Consider the following 22,917-nt stretch of genomic DNA (forward strand, 5'->3'; position numbering starts at 1 on the left):
GAGACGACGGGAGAACCAGAACCAGGAGGACCAGGAGAACAAGAACCAGGAGGACCAGAACCAGAAGAACCAGAACCAGGATAACCAGAACCAGAACCATGAGGAACAGAACCAGGTGAACCAGAACCAGGAGAACCAGAAGAACCAGAAGGACTAGAACCAGAAGAACCAGAAGCAGGAGGACCAGAACCAGGAAAACTAGAACCAGGAGAACCAGAACCAGGAGGACCAGAACCAGGAGGATCAGAACCAGGAGAACCAGAACAAGGAGAACCAGAACCAGGATAACATGTACCAGAAGAACCTGAACCAGGAGGACCAGAACCAGGAGAAGCAGAACCAGAAGAACCAGAACCATGAGTAACAGAACCAGGTGAACCAGAACCAGAAGAACCAGGAAACCAGAACCAGAAGAACCAGAACCAGGAGGACCAGAACCAGGAAAACTAGAACCAGGAGGACCATAACCAGGAGGATCAGAACCAGGAGGACCAGAACCAGGAGGATCAGAACCAGGAGGAACAGAACCAGGAGAACCAGAACAAGAAGAACCAGAACCAGGAGAAGATGTACCAGGAGGACCAGAACCAGGAGAAGCAGGAGATGTGTGGTTGTTGCAGGACTGTGATACGTAATGAATGAATACGATTGGACGAGCCACCTGCCCGTCAAACAGAGTCTTCCACCAGCCTGGAAACACTTTGTTTCTTCTTTTCTGGTTGGATAATTTTTGTATGTAGAAGTGCAGAATGTTCACGCGACAACACGCCAACGGGGGTTCATCCTTCCTCTTCAAGTCGTGTGTGTAACCAACATTGAAACGACGAAAGGATCCGAAGGCTCGTTCTCTTTCGACGCCCGGTTCCATTATGTTAATTGGCCTTCGCGGTTTCTTCCTTTTAATGGATCAGAAAAAAACAAAAAAACAAAAGGGACGTCCACTCGGCCGCCATTATGGGGCCTAATAGACGAGCTCGGCGGGAATTACTGGCAGCCAAATGACACACTCATCCGATAAGGCCCCAGATCCCGTCTGCACCGCGGAGAACCGCCGAGGACTCTCCCAGGAGAACGTCGGCTGGACTCGACCCCCCCGACCGGACGGTGGGAGTCCGCGTCGTGAAAACAGAACAACAGGAAGTGCTAACCGGATGAACGTTGGGATGCTTTCTCAGGGTCCTTTTCCTTGTCTTCGTTCTGGGGCATCGTCACACGCCGTTGGACAGAACAACACGAGCGTCTTTTGTCTTTGGGAGTCTTTGTCTCGTTTCAGTTCAACAAAAAAGCAGAGCGACTCACGTGGTGTTAAACCACGAGCTGGTGAGAAGACAGAAGAAGAAGAAGACCAATGAGAAGACACAAGAAGAAGACAGAAGAAGAAAAAGCCCAATGAGAAGACAGAAGAAGACGACAGTAGAAGACAGAAGAAGAAGAAGCCCGATGAGAAGACAGAAGAAGAAGGAGAAGAAGAGGAAGAAGAAGAAGCCCAATGAGAAGACAGAAGAAGAAGACAGAAGAAGAAGCCCAATTAGAAGACAGAAGAAGAAGGAGAAGAAGAGGAAGAAGAAGAAGCCCAATGAGAAGACAGAAGAAGAAGACAGAAGAAGAAGCCCAAGGAAAAGACAGAAGAAGAAGAAGAAGAACAATGAGAAGACAGAACAAGAGGAAGATGAACAAGAAGAAGAAGAAGAAGCCCAATGAGAAGACAGAAGAAGAAGAAGAAGACAGAAGAAGAAGAAGAAGAAGAAGAAGAAGAAGAAGAAGAAGAAGAAGAAGCATATATAAAACCCTTTGACGAGCCCTTCTGATGGGTTATAATAACTCCACAAAGAGACATCTGCCTCCAGGCGGGCGGAGGACGTCAGTAAACGGCCGCCGCTCGCCGCCGCCGCTCGCCGCCGCCGCTCGCCGCTCGCCTAATTGGCGCCGGTGGAAAAGCTAATTATCCGACACAGATGAGCCGATCCACATTTTCATCAACTCTCTTCTCTCGTCCAGATTGTTTGGCAGCGGCGGTCGGAGGACGGCGTTTAGAGGATGAGAGCAGAGCCGAGGGGTTCTGGAACGCGTGGAGAGGTTCACTTCCTGTGGCGGACGAGAGAGCAATACGCTCATCACCACTTAGTAGTATTATTATTATTATTGAGGAAGACTGAAGGGAAGAAATACATTTTCAAAACGTTGTTGAGTCTCTTGTGTTTTAACCCCCCGTGGTGCTTTTTGGAGTTCAAAAATTGCATTTCCCAACGCATCGACTTATTACGTCTCACGGTACTTTTAGGAGACACGAACAGCGGCGTCCTGGGTGAAAGTCCTGTGTTTATTCGAAATATTATTGTAATCTGTATTTATTTGTTTACATTACTGTATACATTTAAGCACTAAAAAATATATAATATATATAAACATCATATTTTATTTGTAAACAAAATTGGTATAATTTCACATTACTTACAGCCAATCCCGTTATAATGGATTATTACATTATTATGGGAATTATAATACTGATAGGGAATGATTAGTTATTATAAAAATGCTGTATAATTTGTTATGATTATTGTTATAAAGCATTTAGAATATTTATGAGCGCTTATAATTCTAATCATATGTTTACATATAGACATTAGCTCATGTACCTGCAGTCAAAGATGCAGACGTTGCTTTTGGAGCATATGGACGTTATATGAAATATTTGTAATAAATGTCGATTAATTTTATGTGAACATTTTGGTCCGATCCAAATATTATTATTAAATGTTTTCTCTTAAAATTTTTTTAAAAAATCATTAACTGTAACTTCCCCTCCGACTCCTTCTTGTTCTTTGCTTTTCATTTCACCGTTACACGCTCCTCTTTGATATCCTGCAGATTACCCCCCCCCCCCTCCCCTCCTCCACTCGCCTCGCGACTGCGTTTTTCCCGTCCGCCGCCGGCTCCTCGAACGCCTCACCGTGTTGCCCTCCAGCAGACACCTGAGCTCCATCCTTTACAGGCGGAGGCACCGGCAGCTGCTGATTGCAAGAGCGCGCCGTGAATACTCCGCTGATCATAATTACCGGGAGTGTGTTGGGTGGGGGGGGGATGACCATCGAGAAAGGCAAATGGGTGACACACACACACACATCGCATTCCCACAACGGCGCCTTTTAAAGAGGAGAGGAAGTCGTTTAGGAAGTGATGATGCTTCCTGGACCTCTTTCCAGGGGTCACACACACGGTGACCCCTGGGCCTCCAGGACTTTAAAACAAGTTTCCATGAACAAAATGTTTTCTTAATCTCGGCGCATACATGAACGAGTGATAAAATGTCTTATTTAAGCCAACATTTAGGATTCCAGAGAATACAGTAAATAACCTCACATGACAAACGAATGAGAGACAATAGTTTAGATTAAAAGAATAAACATTTCTGTCTTTTTAGTTACGGTGCATTCACTTGCATCGCGGAAAAATGTGCGAGTATGAAAGAGCGTATGTCGCTTTATATTTTGAGCGTCATTCTTTTTAAAAGCATATTCATTATGTAAAACTTAGCGAAATAAACATATGAATAGAAAACATTTACATGATTTTTCCAAATCTTTGGTGAAGTTATATATGACCGTAGGAACCCCGTCTTTCAGAGGAAGTGGAGTTTCCTATGAAAACCTCGTGATGAGCTCTATTAACTTTGAATATGAGACTAAATCTACTGATCTGAATCAGATGAGCCCCCTAGTGGTCAGCACACGTCATTATGTTAATATTTACAGTCAGAGTTCATTTTAACTTCCGGAGGAGGAAATTACAAAAACACTAAGCTGATTTGATTTGTGTTGTTTAGCATAAAAACTTGATTGCCACACTAATTACAACGCCACCGCATTAAGGTCTTAAGTTTGGATTTGACGTCTAAGTAAATTAATTGTGCTGTTATATTTAAACCGCTACATGTCGGTAGTGCTGAGATCTCTGAAAACATAGAAGCCTGATAGTCACCAGACTGACTGGATCCACTTTGGGGGGGGAGGGGGGGGGGGCAAGTGACTTTTTTTCGTCCCGATGTGCGGCGACACGCGGTATCCGAGCTCTGCGGCGCGCGAGACGGAGATCGGAGTCGTGTTAACGCGACACGTAGAGACAGAATGACATGCTGCTGTAGAGACGACCAACAACAGACGGATTGGAAGCTCATTCTTCGCATGCGCTAAATGCGTTTAAAAAAAAAAAACTAGTTACACCTGTAATTTAATTAACTGAGTTAACGCGTTATTTTTCACAGTACTAATAAAAACCTTAAAAACACAGAATTAGAGGTCCGTATTTTAAGTTTACGTGTTTATCTGTAAAGTACATGTGCAGGAATCCTTAAAGTACATTCCCTGTGTGAAACTTTAAAACAAATACTTTGAGTTCTCACTATTCATTGTGCATCTTCCAAACTGGATGTCGTGCTTATCTCTTCCACATTGCTTATCGGCCATTTCGTCACCCGGGAGCCAAATGTCTCCATTACCACATCTGACAGGCCTGGTCACAGGCAGGTGGAGGGGCTGGGGGGGGGGGGGCATCAATCACCAGGGGGGCAGCAGATCACAGGATGGATGAGACGGGGCATCGATCTCTGACACACACAGTGGTGTTAAAGAAAGGGTTAATGCCTCAGGGGGGGGGGGGCACCTGGGCTCAGGTCACGGTGACTCAAGGCCGACCGCCGAGTGACGGAAGCCGGCAGATGGGTCCCGTTCGCACCCAATGACCGTCAACGGTGATGATATGGGGGGGGGGAGGGGGGGGAGAGGAGGGGGGAGGTGTGTGTGTGTGTGTGGGGGGGTCACAGCGCCACGCTGGGAAACGTTAGTTTCAATGTCGCCCACGATATTGAAAACGTATCATTGATTTGACAGCAGACGGTTTGATTTGAATCTTTATCGCCAGGGAACTATAAGCCAGTTGGGGGAGGGGGTAGAGGTGTGTGTGTGTGGGGGGGGGGGTCTCGCTCGGCATCGGACCACCGCTGCATATTTTCGTTTTGAGCTCACGGTGAAGAGGCCGAGCGCAGTGCCCTTTTTTTTAAAAATGCATTTTTCCTCGGGGCGACCGTCGCCAGCTAATTGGCACCAGATGAAGGCGCCCGAGCTCGACCAGCAACTTCATAATAAATATACTATTCACACTATTTCTTCTGCTCGGGATTAGTGTGAAGCTTTGTTTTCCATCTCATATCTCATCTAAACCTGTGTTAATCCAGATGAAGTCAGGTTTATGCTCAGTGGAGGTCACAACGATATTATGATCTGATGAAAGGAAACCCAAAAGTCAAATCAGGGAGGACATCTTCAGACCCGTGTGGAAGACGGGCTTTATCTGTTTACGTTTTGTTTAGTCAACAGCAAAAGATCTTCTTCATCTTCATCCTAGTGAACCAGTGAAGTTATGTTTTAAAGGTTTTTCCGGGTGAGCCGGGACCAAATAAATAATCTTTCAAATAAAACGAATGTTGTTTTTCGGTGAAACCAAAAACACATGAATCACCACGACTAATTACCAATAACTCGATGACCAACAGTGATAAACGTTGTGTAACAGCCTCCTGCATGAGGGAGGTCACCTGAAGGTCACCTGAAGGTCACCTAACTAATCAGTCAGGCGGTCGACCTTCGATCCGGCCTCGTCCGTCTCGGCATCGCTCGTCAATATCTGGGGTCACAGTGGCTGCTTCTCAGGGTCGAATCATCTGGGTGATTATTTAATATTATTTACGGCTCACAGTCGTTGACAACCAGAAGAGGACGAGACCAACGGAGGGAGGGACGGATTCTACCGGGTTCACTGGAACTGGATGTGGGTTGGGGGACCGGTTGAGGGACTGGTTGAGGGACTGGTTGAGGGACTGGTTGGGGGAGCGGTTGAGGGACTGGTTGGGGGACTGGTTGGGGGAGCGGTTGGGGGAGCGGTTGAGGGACTGGTTGGGGGACTGGTTGAGGGACTGGTTGGGGGAGCGGTTGAGGGACTGGTTGGGGGACTGGTTGAGTGACTGGTTGAGGGACTGGTTGGGGGAGCGGTTGAGGGACTGGTTGGGGGACTTGTTGAGGACTGGTTGGGGGACTGGTTGGGGAGCGGTTGAGGACTGGTTGGAGGACTGGTTGGGGGAGCGGATGAGGGGCTGGTTGGGGGACTGGTTGGGGGAGCGGGTGACGGACTGGTTGGAGGACTGGTTGAGGGACTGGTTGGGGGAGCGGTTGAGGACTGGTTGGGGGAGCGGTTGAGGGACTGGTTGGGGGACTGGTTGGGGGACTGGTTGGGGGAGCGGTTGAGGGACTGGTTGGGGGACTGGTTGAGGGACTGGTTGGGGGAGCGGTTGAGGGACTGGTTGGAGGACTGGTTGGGGGAGCGGTTGTGGGACTGGTTGGGGGACTGGTTGGGGGAGCGGTTGAGGGACTGGTTGGAGGACTGGTTGGGGGCTGGTTGGGGGAGCGGTTGAGGGACTGGTTGGGGGACTGGTTGAGGGACTGGTTGGGGGACTGGTTGGGGGGCCGGTTGGAGGACTGGTTGGGGGAGCGGTTGAGGGACTGGTTGGAGGACTGGTTGAGGGACCGGTTGAGGGACCGGTTGGGGGACTGCTTGTGGGACTAGTTGGGGGACTGGTTGAGGGACTGGTTGGGGGACTGGTTGGGGGACTGGTTGAGTGACTGGTTGGAGGACTGGTTGGGGGAGCGGTTGAGGGACTGGTTGGGGGACTGGTTGAGGGACTGGTTGGGGGACTGGTTGAGGGACTGGTTGGGGGACTGGTTGAGGGACTGGTTGGAGGACTGGTTGGGGGAGCGGTTGAGGGACTGGTTGGAGGACTGGTTGAGGGACTGGTTGGGGGAGTGGTTGGGGGACTGGTTGAGGGACTGGTTGGGGGACTGGTTGGGGGAGTGGTTGAGGGACTGGTTGGGGGACTGGTTGGGGGGCCGGTTGGAGGACTGGTTGGGGGAGCGGTTGAGGGACTGGTTGGAGGACTGGTTGAGGGACCGGTTGAGGGACTGGTTGGGGGACTGGTTGGGAGAGCGGTTGAGGGACTGGTTGAGGGACTGGTTGGGGGACTGGTTGGGGGCGGTTGGAGGACTGGTTGGGGGAGCGGTTGAGGGACTGGTTGGAGGACTGGTTGAGGGACCGGTTGAGGGACTGGTTGAGGGACTGATTGGGGGACTGGTTGAGGGACTGGTTGGGGGACTGGTTGAGGGACTGGTTGGGGGACTGGTTGGAGGACTGGTTGGGGGAGCAGTTGAGGGACTGGTTGAGGGACTGGTTGGGGGACTGGTTGAGGGACTGGTTGGGGGACTGGTTGGGGGAGCGGTTGAGGGACTGGTTGGGGGACTGGTTGAGGACTGGTTGGGGACTGGTTTGGGGACTGGTTGGGGGGCCGGTTGGAGGACTGGTTGGGGGAGCGGTTGAGGGACTGGTTGAGGGACCGGTTGAGGGACCGGTTGGGGGACTGGTTGGGAGAGCGGTTGAGGGACTGGTTGAGGGACTGGTTGGGGGACTGGTTGGGGGGCCGGTTGGAGGACTGGTTGGGGGACTGGTTGAGGGACCGGTTGAGGGACTGGTTGGGGGACTGGTTGAGGGACTGGTTGGGGGACTGGTTGAGGGACTGGTTGGGGGACTGGTTGGGGGACTGGTTGGAGGACTGGTTGGGGGAGCAGTTGAGGGACTGGTTGGGGGACTGGTTGAGGGACTGGTTGGGGGACTGGTTGGGGTTCTCATTGACTTACCTTCTTGTATCTGGGGACAGGAAGCTGTTTTTTTTTTTTTTAGAGAGAGCATGCAAAAGAGAAAATAGAAAGAGGTGGAGGAGAAAAAAATGTGAAATCAAAGTTAAAGCGACTTGCAAAGACAAGAAGACGCGGAATCAACACGAACACGACGTCCACGCCTCCAACGGGGGCGAGGCGGAGAACAGAACGGCATCCTGTTCTTAATTGTGCAAATTGTCACGCAGTTTAAAACATGATGCGTGTTGTGCTGCAGAGGTATGTCCTGAAAAGAGAACGCTGAGGGCGATCACACCGGACGCCACTTTTAAAAGCGCAGTCGCTCCAAAAACGATTTTACCACCATCGATTCCGCGAATTGTGTCTCGATGGCGAACGCTTTCAGTTGTACTTCCGGCTTGGCGGGAGTCAGCTGGAGGCGTGTTTACATTTAGAATTATAAAGCTCTTCGGAATTAAATACCGCTAATATGAGCATCGGGAAAACAGGAAGGAACTCCCGCCTCCTGCTGCCTCCTGCTTGATCCCATTGGCTGCCTCGGCCGAGTGTGACAGTGATGAGCGGTGCCCCTCCGCGCCTCGCGCTTAAAGTTGAGAATATTTTAACTTTTAAGCGCGCCTGAAAAACGCTAGAAAAACGCACCGCGCGTCTGAAAGACACCGTCTCATAGGAAACAACGGTTTTGCTAGCAACGCGTTTTTGAGAGTCGCGTCTGGTGTGATCGAGCCCTAACCAAATATCAAGCTCCTCCTCTTTTATAGAACCAGCTTCCACCTTGAGTCCTGGAGGCAGACACAGTCCCCTCATGTAGACTGAAGACTTTCCTCTTGATAGTCTTATGGTTAGGGCTGAGTCAGGTTCACCTGGTCCCGCCCCTAGAGATGCTGCTAGAGGCTGATAGGCTGCTGGGGGACGTTTAGGATACACTGAGCACCTCTCTCCTCTTCTCTCTCTCCTTATGGATGAATTTTCATCTCTCCATCGCACATTATTAACTCTGCTTCCTCCCCGGAGTCTTTGTGACGTCTCTCATCAGGTCCATTGGACCTGGCTGGGTCTGACGCCTCCTGTCATGGCCCCGCTGCTGCGTGATTTGTGATATTGGGCTATATAAACTGAATTGAATCAACCAGCTAGCCACGTCCTTACAACACCGTGATATTCTTCCATATTCTAAAAAATATATATATTTTCTTCATCCGGGGGGTCCTCAAGCTCTTGACACTTGTGGATCCAATGAGCTCATCTGTATTCACGTGCTATGATGTTAGTAATCTCTGACTGTATAGAATGACCTGTTGTGACCTTTACGGTGAAAACGTGACAACCTCCAACGAGGTTGTTTTACTGAGTATATTGACGAAATGGGGTTTCCAGAGCGGCGCTCGCCTTCCGAAACGCTGACATGTATGAATAACTCTCTAAAGGTCAAAACAACAACAGTTGTGCGTTCACGTATCAGCTTCAGGAGGAATTTAAAAGGCATAACTTTTTCCTCAACGTCTTGGTGTCTTTTATGTTGTTTCTTGAAGGGATTTCAGATTTTTTTATTTCAGAAAATCCATTTGACAAATTGCATCAAGCGATGAGACGTGAATGGCCATCATAGACATGTATAATGCCGCATCTCAAATTAATCTTCAGCTTTAGGATAACATACACCTCGATTATGTGGCGTCTACCCTGAAGATCCCCTGATCCTGTTCCCCCCTTTAAAAAAGAGAGAGATGAGAACACACACGTAACAATGCACTATTTGGACAAAAGGCAGACAAATGGACGGTCTGGACCCGGACTTGACAGCAGCAGTATTAACCGCTAAGATAAGACATGAATCGCAATTGATTTTTTTCCGTTGCCATGACACATCGGCTTCTCCTTCATCCCTTTCTGAATAGCCTCGTGGGGGAAGTCTGTTGGACAATTCATCAATATTTTGAACAATTTATACAGAAGCTCAGAAAAAAAAGCAGATTAGAAAAGTCAGAAAGCACTTAGGAGCCGTGTTGTGGAAGCCTTCCGGGCCGCCGCCGCGTCCGAGGTCCAGGAAACCGAAAGGCTCGCACGCAAACACCTGTCTCCTGGGCGACAGGCGCTCACTCATTTCCAATGAAGCTCGGAGGGGGGAAATCAGGCCGACTGAGTGAGCGACAAGGTTTTTTTTTCTGCTTCTCTCTTTTTAGAGAGAAGTGCAGGAATGTAAATTGGCCCTGTAATTGTTCCGCACTTATGTAGCCGAGTAGCTGGAACAATGGGCGCCTCTTTCCGTACAGACGGGCCTCCTGCCGCGAGGAGTTCTTTGGGTAATTTTTGTGGCTGTGTGAGGCAAATAAAGTCAAATAAAAACAAAGTCGCTGTGATGCCGTTTCATATGCAAAAAGCTCTTGGAGACAGTGGAATCTCATTCATGGAATCTGGAATCTTTTTTTCATTATTTTTTTTACGTGAGCATGAGGCGAGCTACAGCAAGAAGGTGAATGGCTGTTTGTATCGTCAGAGGCCCGTGTGTTGTAGTGGTTTATATTGTATTTATCTTATATATTTATAGTGTATTGGATGGGGACATACTGGAGCCTTCCAGTCGCTTCTTTCTGGTGGATTTTACTGAGTTTTGTAATTTCTATTTGTAGAAAGAATGAGGAACAAGTCTATTTGAACATGTTTTTACTTACCGGAAATAAAGATACAATCTTGTATTTACTCATGTGACATGTGACATGAGACAATACACAGACCACCTATCCCAGACTCTGTGGTTGTTTAGCCTCGTCTCTCCGGAGTGGTTTCATGTCACTTTATAGTTCTTATTTCCATCGTTGTTATGAGTCTCTTTGTTATGGATCTCTATGTAGCTGTGTGTGTGTGTCTCTCTTTGTGCGTCTTGGTACTTTTAACGTTGCGTTCCACGCTGTCAATGCACAGAGAACAGTGACAAGAACAAAAAGAAAAAAATCCTCTCTTTCGAACGTAGCACTGGAAAATAAAGCATATATATGTTGTTTTTTTCAAGTTTGAAAAACGTCCATTGGAAATTTCAATTTTGTCTTAAATATATATTACCTAAATATAGTCGCATATTATATATATATCATTATCTATATATAATATATACAATTTAGATATATATATATATATGTTTATTTCGTCAAGTTTGAAAAATGTATTGGAAACTTACATTTTGTCTTAAACATATTGCCTGAATAAAAACTTGCATATTATACATATATATACATTAATATATATACATTAAATAATGAATATATAATATATAATATATATTATATGTGACTATGTTTAGGTAATATATATTGAAGACAAAATGGAAGTTTCCAATAGACATTTAACAAACTAAGCATGGGCCTCTTTGTACTTCCTGTTGCAATTACATCACACTACATGTCATTTGCAATGGTTGTTGATGCGGTCGCCAGCAGGAAGTCAATGTGGCCCGACGCCATTGCCGTAGCAACAGGATGGCAATGAAAATGTCTATTTTGGCGCGTAGGATTCCAGATAGAAACAAGCTGTTCTTTTCCTTGGAGGACTGAGGGAGCGACATGCACCTGAAGCTCCATATCAGCAAAAAACCATGAAGAACCAGAAGAACTGGCTGTGCCGGTTGGGGGGGGGGGGGGGGGGGGGACTCGCAGACTCCATCCTCTCTCTATGTTCAAGCGAATTCATAACACTCACATATTTCTACCCTCAAGTCGAAGCCTTTTCTACCCATGTGGACGCGTCTCTGGATCCATTCAAGCCGCTCGGGTTAAATTAGATTCCAACCGCATCTTCCCGTCGTCATATATATATGATAGACATCATCATATATACATGATAGACATCATCATATATACATGATAGACATCATCATATATATATGATAGACGTCATCTAAACTGAAACAATAGTGCGCATTGAAATAAATTCACTTGTTTTCAAGCTATAATATAGGAATATATATAACATATATATTTTTTAAGTAAACCGACATCGTGACAGAGCTAAACAGACTGTTGTTGTTGTTTTTTGTTTGTTTTCACTGCAGTCTGATCTTATAGAATTAAATAACAAGAAGATTTTAGAGATTTAAATTTGCTGTATTTTCGACGCTATCAACCCGCTCGTCGTTTCGTGAGCTAACGTTATGACGTAACTACGTCTTTGTTCTCTTTTTTTGTGCATCGTAAGCCTTCAAACGCAGGAAACCAGTTGCTCAAACTAGACTTCCGGTCTCACTGGTGACTGAAACGAGCTGCTCACTAATTGAGCGGTCGACATCGCTCAGCTTTCTGTCGTCACGCAGATTGTTTCGAACGGTTTTGTTTGGGCCGCCAGTTGCGAACGCGGCGGCTCTTGACGCGATGCGTGTTTCAACTCCGCCGGTTCTGTAAATACCGCGAACAAGAACAGCGACTGAGTGATGCAGAGTAGCAAACAAGAGTCTTGAGAATTTTTTATTTTTTGGGGGGGACGTTGGTCTTTTTTCCCGCTCAATTATTTATCGACTTTGTTGTTCTTAAGCTCCGCCTTCTCGTTTCCTCCTGCCTTTGTAGGATGAAGAGGGAGACTCGGGGGTGTTCGTTCTGCTTAAATATGTCTCAACCTTGACGTCACGCCACAACTGGAGACTTAGTGCATCAAATGAGACACAAAGAAATGAGATTTTGGTTTAAAAAGAACAAAAGAAAACTAGTGGCATTATTGAGTACCAGCTCGCTGCAAACAATCAGGAAACCCTCCGAGTCATTCTGTACAATTCAATAAAGTTTCACCAGGAGAAACTACTCTGTGGCAGTGAAACACCCTGAAGGCTGCGATTCAGACCAAACTCCTTTTATCTGCGTTCGATCCCACACATCCGGACTACTCCTCCTGACGAGGAAGCGCCGTTAGCTCCCGGCCACGTCCGCCTCTCCGGGCGTCCAACGCGCATGTGCTCCCTCTTTTTAAAATCAATTAGAGCCTATTTCGAGGGGCTAAATTGACTTATTTCCCTGATGTGAGCCATCAGGATGGACGTTGGCCTGATTCACTTACAGAGAGGAGGCCGAGGTTACAGATGCAGCGATGCTGACGGCGAAACCGTTAGCCGAGGCTTTCAATGCTCTGCTTGACAAAAGTTCATTTCTGACCCTGAACCGTTTCATGAACATCTTTAACCAGAGCGGACGGCGTTGTGCAGCTCCAAGGACGTAATGGTTACCTTTGTGCCGTGAAAAATAAGTACTTTTTTCTTTCCTGATTACTGTTATTATCAGCTGTGATGGAGGCGTATCAAATATGGTTCCTGTTGGACTGAGAGTGCTTCAGCGAAGATTGTTTCCTCATCGGGACTTGGAAAAGAAAATCTATTTCTAAAATAATTTGATGGCTCCGCGACTAGCGAGAGTCTTTGGTGAGGCTTTAATTTTAGTTTTAAATCTTTTATAACAGTAGCTTTAAGGAATAACGCAAAAGGTTGTGTGCGTAGCATAAACGAGTGTGGGAGAGTCAACAGTAGTTATTTTACCTTATTAGAGAACCTGTGATTACAAAATATATATTCCTGTCTCTCATGTCAAGGTGAAGGATTTAATGAAAAGTTACCAAGAGAGTCTGAGGGCCATTTGTCCTACTATTGCCTCCTTATTACATGACCCTTTATTTCCACCTACAAAGTAATTCTACAAAGGAGATTACCGAGTGCAGTTGTTGAGAAACTCAGAGACGTCTTATTTTATGCAAATGCTTTCCAAATCTATCCTCTACACCCTTCTAAAAAACATTCACAGGCTTTCTCTGTCTATATTAAAATATTAGTGGAACAGGTACAAAAGCACGTTACGGTTGTGCGTGTTGTTCTTCACGATGACGACAAAGTAAATTACTCGTTCCTTCTCTTTGAACAACACGAGGCAAAGGAAAATAAACACAAATTGACCGAAAATTGTATATCATTTGCTTCGTAATAGCAGAGCAGGAAGGAACGCAAGGAAAGGTGAAAATGCATATGTGATGATTGGCAGCTTAATTGAGGGGCAATGATGCAGGTAGCATTTTGTCAGTTGTGCTCGGTGGATGAATGAAGGGACAATTAAGGGCCTGGGACACATTGAAATATATCAAATGGAGGAAGGTTCCTCGGAAAGCTACAGTAGTTTATAAAACGCTCTCAGAATAAAATCATCAAAAAGGCCTTCAATAATCCCAATAACCATCAGCGCCACAGCGCCTGGAGAAAAAGGTCCCCAGGAAAAAGCCAAGTCGAGACTTCAAGCTGAATTTCCCCGAGTTTTTAGAGTCAGATACAGCAGTGTTGTAATGGTGAAATATATCATTTACTTCTTCGTGGATTAACCCAGAGGAAGCATGTCATAAGAGCAAAGAGTGGATCCCGGAATCTGGGGGATTCTGGATCGAGCGGTCCGCTATATGGTGGCCGATGGACTCGCCACTTTTTTGAGGAGGAAGAAAATCACGTGGAATAAAAAGAAGACACTGTCAACTGGATTAATGATGCTTTCTTCAAACTGTCCATTGGGAGTCTGGAAAAATTGTAGGAGTTCAAGGGTCCCTGAACCACTGTGTGTGATAAACAATATATATATATATATATATATATATATAGAAGATGGATTACTAGGGGGCAAAAGTGTTGGGAACAACCCAGAAAGGACATGAGACGAAGTTAGCTCTTTCAAATAAGAGACTATTTCTAAGAGATGATTAGTTTCCACTATTACGCAATCTTTATTTGCCAAATGAAGAGGAATCAGACAGAAAGAAGAATGAGCTGTCTCAAGATTTTAATGGAATATTGATACGTTGACATTTGTAAACAAAGGAAGAAGAAAAAAACGCTCCTTCATCAACACTTCCACTGGCGCTGGAGGGGTTAATGTAATTATTATTTTTTCCAGATATGCTGAGCTTCGCTGGTTCTCATTCTGCTCGTGGTCGATTTTCGTCGGAGACGGCCGATGTGTTTAATGGTAGTTAAACAAGCCGAGTCTTATTTTGAAATAAGTCATGTTCTTTTTTATTTAAATTAAATTCAGTGGTCCTTTAAAGGCTTCCCCTTTGAACCTCTTCTGTTGGCTCTAGATATGTCTGGAGACCTTTTTGTCCATTTCTGCAACGCACAACACTTTCTTTTTTTGACCGATCGCCAACTATCACCATGTCAGCGTTGTATATTTGAGCGACCTCTGCTTCATTGTTATAAAACCCAACTGTACACGGCCACCCTAACAGCACATCATTGTCATAATTGTCCTTAATTGTCCTTCTCTCTTTCTTCCATGAGCCAACTGAGGTACTCTAAACCACAGTTATTATTTAAGCTACTGCAGAAGCAACCGGAAACAACCCAACAAATGAAATCCTGAACATACAGTATATTTGTTCACGTTGTCGAGGCAGGAAGCAGAGAAAAATAGAAAATAACCCTCATAAATCAAGATGGCATGATGCCCACTCTGCTGTCCGACAATGCTGCCAAGACCGGCTCCTCTGATGCCCTCGTTCCTCCACGGACGCTATTTTGGCCGACAGATAGGAAGAGTTATGGCTGCTGATGGCCGCCATGGCGGTTGGAAACCACCACTTCCTGATAACAGGGAATCAGAGAAGTAAACACCACTTAATTCCTATTTACTGTGTGTTGGATAAAAATTATTTAAAAGTTAGACAGGGTTTGGTCATTGCGGTCCATCCCCAACATGCTAGATTTTTGGATGACGTATTTAATGAATAATTCATCAATGCTAATCTGGTTGTATAATACCGATACAAAGCCTGTACGCAGTATTGATTCAGCTACAGTATTAATGTACTTTGATCCGGAGCCCCGGGATAAACAGTAATCTACGGGCTATGTTTGCTCTTCAGCTGCTCGTACAAACTTAATTAAATAAAAACGGGACGTGAATGAAAAACTGAAATTGTTGCGGTTTGGGTTTAATTAACTCTTCGCATTGTAAGAGCTAATAATCCAAAAATCGTATTGGCACGGCTATTTAAGTTGATCACAAACACATATTAAATATTTCCATTAATTATGTAGCTTTTCACCTTTTTTTTTTAAGCAGCCTGAATACAATAAATATGAATATAATTCATACTCCATGTGTGTTTGTGTGCAGATTGGTTTTCGTGACGCTAAACGTGGAAAATAGTCTCCCTAATATTTCCTATTATAATATATTTCTATGTGTATTAATTTAAAGCATAAGACTTCCTCTATGTACATGTGCAGAATCAAAATAAACTATTACAACTTAGCAGTTTCCACGGAGAGATTACTGCACGTTGTACTAATTGAAATTATTGCAGAAATTGCGCTGTGAATTATTCAGGAAAAGCATGGTGTAAATTAACACCTGAAACAAGAACAGATGGTCTTCTCACTACAGTGTGAAAATATATGAAAGAAAATTAAACCTAAAGGTTGGTCTGATAATATCCTGTTTTTAATAAAGGCCTCTCTTCACCATTCAACATTTTAAAGTACCGTTAGTGCAATATTAATTCTCCTTTCAGTTTAGTTCTCCACCAATTCCAGAAATATTCTAACTCTTATCAACCTGTTTGGTAAGTGACACTTTTAAAATAAAAAAACAACTTATAGATATAATGCGCTTTCGAAATCCCAGCTGCTTTCTCAAGATGAAAATAGATTTAAATATCTCTCTCGCAGAGAGAGACCAGTGGGACGTGTTAAGTACCAATTACACAGCCAGTACGTGTAGGTTGACTCGAGATTAGACCGCTGCTAAAATATTCACGTCGAGAAAGTTATTTAATTTTTTCGTAAAAGCTGTCACCTGGTTTAATGTGTCCAAAGCAACAGCTGTGAACACGTGTTGCATAATGCGTTAAAAGCAAAGATAAGTCAAGCGTCTCGATGCACTTTGCAAGTTGACTCGAGGTCACTCGGATTTCACGCAGAAGTTCTCTTTCAAACTCTGCACACTGTAAAATTGCAGATATATTCGATGCTAACGGAGGTTGCGAGCTAACGGGGGCCGCGAGCTAACGTAGGCCGTCCCCGTCACCGCATGACCCACCTTGGCTCTGTTGATGGTGCAGTGCAGCGCGTTGTTCTCCTGGTCGTACTGCAAGCTGAACTCCAAGGTCCCCAATGTCGCTGTAAGGAGAGAGAGGGAAGGAGAACAAAGAGAGAAAAGGACATTAGTGATGCAACACAACAGGCTAGTTGGGGAGGAGACCCCTCCCCAAAAAAACATGTCCGCTTTTATCGTTTGAGAGAAATCTCACATAAAAAATTGACATTTTGTCAATGTTTTCTCAGTTTTTTATGCTTAAATATGCAAATGAGACTGTCTTTAAATCGGATAAAGCCAGCTTCAACGTTCTTTTGTCGTCATATCAGATTCAACGGTTTCCATCTCTCTGCATCGCTAAACAAATCAGAAAATACTGTCAACAAGCTGTCTCCAGGTTTTTAGGAATAAAATGTTGTATAAATCAATGAATATTATACGAACACACCCGTAAACACGCCTCCTTCTGACGCACTGAGGTAGACATTTCTGTATCAAATGTAGAGAACACGGCCTCTGAAGACATGTATTATTAAATTACATACATTTTGAAGACAGATGTTGATTACTGACATTAAGACAATTCCTTTTACATATTAGTTTTGATTGTAAAATGTAATGTTTACCAATTAAGGATTATTTAAAAGGTAAAAAAATAAGGTAAATCAGCAGATTCAAGAAGACAAAGCCGTAAAATAAACCCCTAAATGTATATTATGGATCTTTTATATCCCCTAGTCTGAAAGATGAGATGTTATGGAAGCAAAATAGCCCGAAACTAAAAAATCACTTAATGGAAAAACAATGTTTTTAATATGTTGTCTGGCCTTCAGTGGAAATCGAGAGACCCGGAGACAAAATTCGGGGATGGAAATGAATGACTCCTGGTACACGTCTGTATTGACACTACTTATTCCTGATATAACCTAATAGCTCATATCTTGCTCCTTTTCTACAATCCTGTACTCAAGATGGAGAGCAACAAGCACAAAGAAAGGGAAAGATGAAATACACACTCTGGCACGATGCCGCCACAAACACTAAAAATATTTGATGCATATTCTCAGCGAAGTGTGCGGCACGAGTGCAAATGTTAAGTAGTCGAAATGGAAAATGCATTGGACGTAATTCAACTTTTACATTTATAAAACAGGACAATAAGTATTTTATCGTCCAACAAAAAAGATGAGATTAGATGAAGTAAAAATAAAAATAATAATAATAAATCAGCATTCATGTGGCGTCAGGAAAAAGACACAGATAAAAGTATAGTAGTCAAGATTTTCTAAATGTTATGGACTTTAAGTAATACTGTAGTGTCCATATAAGTGTTTTATAGTCTTGAGTTTTCTTTGATTACAAATAATAATTATCGAATCAGAGGTTCAGTTAACTCCATATCAATCTTTCTCCTCTTGAGGTGTGCCACTGAGCATTGTTTAAACCCGGGTCGGAGGTGAGACCCACTTTCCCCATCGCTCGATCTAATTTACCAACTTTTCTTTAAACTCCGAGGCTCCTAACTTTCATTGAAGCGCTGCAATGAACCGTTCGTGGCGCGGTCGCCTCCTTTCGGGCGTTGCTGGTGCCAAAGTGACGAGGGGGTCTCTCGTTTCCTGGACCCGTGAATATGTCATCAGTGCGGAAGCGTTTCAACTAGGGTGACCAGACGTCCTCTTTTTGAGACCTAAAAAATGTGTCCGGCAGAGATTCCAAAAACGTCCGGGATTTTGCTTCGTCGGATATTTGTGTTTCTCTGGGTCTTTCACAAACTAGTTATTACCCCTTACAAGTTTTTGAAATGGTATCTCCCTTACGTTCCACCTTCTCTGACTGTAGAGAGGACAGTCATTGGTTGACCGATCTCAGTGTTGCCAGATACACGATAATTATCCTCCAAATACGACCATTTTGAGCCTTTGGTACGATACTTCACCATCTCCAATCTGGCAACACTGAGCACCTTGCCGCCTCCACTAGTTGCATTGTTGTCTGTGCGGCATGCTTTACACTCCTACTACCCCCCCTGAGACGAAGCGTCCTCTTTTTCACAAACTCAAATCTGGTCACCCTATTTGCTTCAAAAAGCTTCTCAGGTTCTAAAGCGTTTCGTCGTTGGTGCTAAATAACACCCACGTTGATATCTACACGAGCGCTGGGGGTTTTAAGGATATGTGACTGTACTTATGGGTGCTGTGATTACCGCCTTCACCGGGCTCTAACTCCTCTGGAGAACTTCCATATGGAAATTGACTTAATTAGAGCGGGTGATGAATAAAATGTGGGAAGATCCAGGTTTTTTTTTGTGCCGGTTCGTCCAGAAATCTCTCAACGTCTATCGGACCGCTCGTCGTGACATGTTTGTCGGTGTCTTCCAAACATGTCACTGACGTGACACCAATATGGTAACGATTTGGTAAGGTTGAGTTTCGTCAACTGGATTGTGGACTGCTGTTTTGGTAATTTTGGTGGTCGGCATCTTGGTTTATTTGGGCAACCAGAAGGATCATGCGAGGGTCAACCGAACGCTAAATAAGAGCATTTTATGAACTGAAAACACACAAAGTTTGAAGACTAAAACTCCCAGACCGCGCCACACCATGGTATTAACCTGTCAATCACCTTGTAGCCCCGCCCTAAAGCATAACCTGTTCGACCGTTTGGGCGTCGTTGTCCTGGCTGTCATTTTGAAGCCTCAAGTTTGGCCTTTCGGACAACGCCATCTTGAATTTTGGTCGTTGCCATCTTGTTTTTTGCAGCCAGTGAACATAAGTGACCATATCTGGTCTGAGGAGGAGTAACTTGAGACTCTGTGTATGTCTCTGGGGACCTGTCAATCACCTTGTAGCCCCTCCCCTAAAGCGTCCCCTGCTTTATGGTCTGTTTGACTCTAAATGACCATAAAGTTCTAAATGATGACATCATGCTGAATAGAAGAAGACTTGAAACTAGAGACTGAGACATAAACTCATGTGGACAATGTTTCCTGAGGGAATAAATCAATTGATAAGTAGAGTCATAGGGTCATGAACAAACACATGTTGTGTTAGTGCACTTTTGTGTTTGGAGATATTAACATTTTCATTGTTACGGTAAAACTAAGTGAGTGATAAAAGCTTGGCGGGGTAACAGGTGTTTGAGGCTCCGGTGGGGTAAGCAGCACAGACGTAAGTTATGAGAGGAACAGACGGGAAAGGCCAAAGCTCGGTGTCTCGCTCCAGAGGGTTCCACAGCCGTGAGGAATGAATTTAATTCAGAGTTACAGTCTTTAAACGAGTTATTTTGGCACAGTTTAATGTTCCCTTTCGTTATTATTAAAGTTAAGATACGGAAGAGGTCGTCTTTCTTACAACGTAACGGCAACAGAGGGAATTAGTTTGTCCATGTAGAGTGGAATAAAGAAAAGCTATTTCATTCCACTTTTATTGAACCCAAAGTATGACACGACTTCCAGAAAACGTATGCGTTATAGGATATACTCGGCCCTGGACTCGGCCGATTCCAGGCCCTGGACTTGGCCCTGGACTGGGCCCTGGACTTGGCCCCGGACTCGGCCCTGGACTCGGTCCTGGACTCGGCCCTGGACTGGGCCCTGGACTCGGCCCTGGACTCGGTCCTGGACTCGGCCCTGGACTGGGCCCTGGACTCGGTCCTGGACTCGGCCCTTGACTGGGCCCTGGACTCGGTCCTGGACTCGGCCCTGGACTGGGCCCTGGACTCGGTCCTGGACTCGGCCCTTGACTGGGCCCTGGACTCGGCCCTGGACTCGGTCCTGGACTCGGTCCTGGACTCGGCCCTGGACTCGGTCCTGGACTCGGCCCTTGACTGGGCCCTGGACTCGGCCCCGGACTGGGCCCCGGACTCGGTCCTGGACTCGGCCCTTGACTGGGCCCTGGACTCGGCCCTGGACTCGGCCCTGGACTCGGCCCTTGACTGGGCCCTGGACTCGGTCCTGGACTCGGCCCTTGACTGGGCCCTGGACTCGGCCCTGGACTCGGTCCTGGACTCGGTCCTGGACTCGGCCCTTGACTGGGCCCTGGACTCGGCCCCGGACTCGGCCCTGGACTCGGTCCTGGACTCGGCCCTGGACTCGGTCCTGGACTCGGCCCTTGACTGGGCCCTGGACTCGGCCCTGGACTCGGTCCTGGACTCGGCCCTTGACTGGGCCCTGGACTCGGCCCTGGACTGGGCCCTGGACTTGGACCTGGACTCGGCTCCGGACTGGGCCCTGGACTCGGCCCCGGACTGGGCCCTGGACTGGGCCCTGGACTCGGCCCGGATCAGACTGATTCGTGGTGTTTTGGTTACTGAGTCCTGCTCGTGTTCCTGTCTGGGCGGCGCAGTGGGGGGGGTGGGGGGGGATCGATTCTGGCTCCGGCACAAGCCAACGACGCCTCTATTCCTGACCTGCAACGCTCCGATGTGTCAATAGCTTCTCCAACTGCAGTCGATGAGCATCAGTCCCGGTAAGTAAACCGAGAGACGTGGGCGGTGATTTAGAAGCTGGAGGTATATCATGTATTTATGTTAATACAACTGTTTATGTTGGCATGTTGTATAACGAAATCACGTGCATGTGTCACGTTTTTTTATTTTTTTAATAGGTATATTGTTGTTTGCCGTTTTACTCGCCATAAAGTGCTAGAATAGATCTGTGTGTTGTTTTGTTGTGACGGGTTACAAATAGAGTTGTAATTCAGATTCAACGGACGGTTGTAGGAGTGGCACCTTGTGAGAAATGAAGTCTGCTGAGGTTTGGATGGTCACAGGTTTACGTCCGTGTTTCACACGATGATAGAGCGATAACCACCGTTTGTTTTGGAACAAATGGTCGGAACGTTTTTTGGTCCTTTTGAAGCCTTTTCGGCATTTTGGCCGTTTTACTTATCGGACTTCTTCATGGCCGGTAGAGAGAAGGGCAAGTTTAAGGGCAAAAACAAAACTATTGAAACATGTGTAACTAGAATGGGCACTCGGTAGAGCGCATACCTTCGCATATCACACGATTGGGCATTGAATTATGAACATTTTGGCATTAGTTGCATGCCAATTGGACAAAAATGTATCGTGCTATGGTAAAAAAAAGACGTTGACCTTTCCATGACCTTGACCTTGACCTTTGACCCGATTGATCCCAAAATCTAATCAAATGGTCCCCGGATAATAACCAATCATCCCACCAAATTTCATGCGATTCAAGAAGATGTTGACCTGTTCATGACCTTTGACCTTGACCTTTGACCCGATCGATCCCAACATCTATTCAACTGGTCCCCGGATAATAAACAATCATCCCACCAAATTTCATGCGATTCATGGCGACGGCATGACACCTGTCACGTTTTTATAGTGTTATTTCTAAACTGTGGACTCTGCACAAGATCTTCAATGTGTCTGGACCGCTGGTCGAGGCACAAATGCCAAATAAAACCTTGAAACGTCTGAAATGGCTTCACTTTTTATAAGACCTGGAAGTTGTTATGGATCTGAAATAATGTGACTGGTCCCTTCCGTCAGTACGTTTGGACTCGGATACCCTGCAGACTTAAACCGGCCACAGTGACATCGGTGTACTTGTTGTTCCGTCTAACAAGGTGACGGCTTATGACGACGCCATGTCGTTCTCTGCTCTCGTCGTAGAGGACCGTCTTCGAGGCATCGTAGAGCCCGAGTTTGTCCTGCCATGAATCCCATCACAACATTAATATTTAATTGCCCGTTTATCTCTGTATTCAGGGCAACCGTAGGACTTCGTGGAGGAGCTGCTTGGAACTATTTAGCATTGGAGATGCATGAGCCATCTGGATATCTGTGGGGAACAGCCCGGTAAGACGGTGCTGTGAACTACAGGAGGATAATAAACTGGAGACGTTTTCTTTCCCTACGGTGGAGTCATATTTCTGTCTTACCGTGCGTCCTAATTTCTGTGACTTTCATAAAAAAGGTGACGTGATTGAATTTGTGTAGCGACTTGACGTCCATTGAGAGCGGGAATCACCCAATCGTCTGCAAAGAATCGCAAATGACAATTTCTGGCGAAGAGAGGAACTCGTTTCTACGAAATCATTATTTGCCGCTGAGTTGCTCCGAAACAAAGTGACTACGAATGCTTTCTTTCCCCAGGTGTGAGAGCAGAG

At 45.7% G+C, this 22,917-nt stretch overlaps 1 protein-coding gene across 1 annotated transcript in view; it reads right to left on the bottom strand.

The window, feature by feature from the left end:
* The window catches only part of doc2b (double C2-like domains, beta), a 108,516-nt gene that overhangs the window by 29,970 nt on the left and 55,629 nt on the right, over window positions 1-22,917 (bottom strand). The window contains exon 2 of the mRNA XM_056411439.1: window positions 16,784-16,863. Within this exon, the coding sequence (XP_056267414.1) occupies window positions 16,784-16,863 (80 nt within the window). The remainder of the gene's footprint in view (window positions 1-16,783; window positions 16,864-22,917) is intronic.

This window comes from Pseudoliparis swirei, chromosome 3 (assembly GCF_029220125.1).
Source record: "Pseudoliparis swirei isolate HS2019 ecotype Mariana Trench chromosome 3, NWPU_hadal_v1, whole genome shotgun sequence".
NCBI classification, from domain to species: domain Eukaryota; kingdom Metazoa; phylum Chordata; class Actinopteri; order Perciformes; family Liparidae; genus Pseudoliparis; species Pseudoliparis swirei.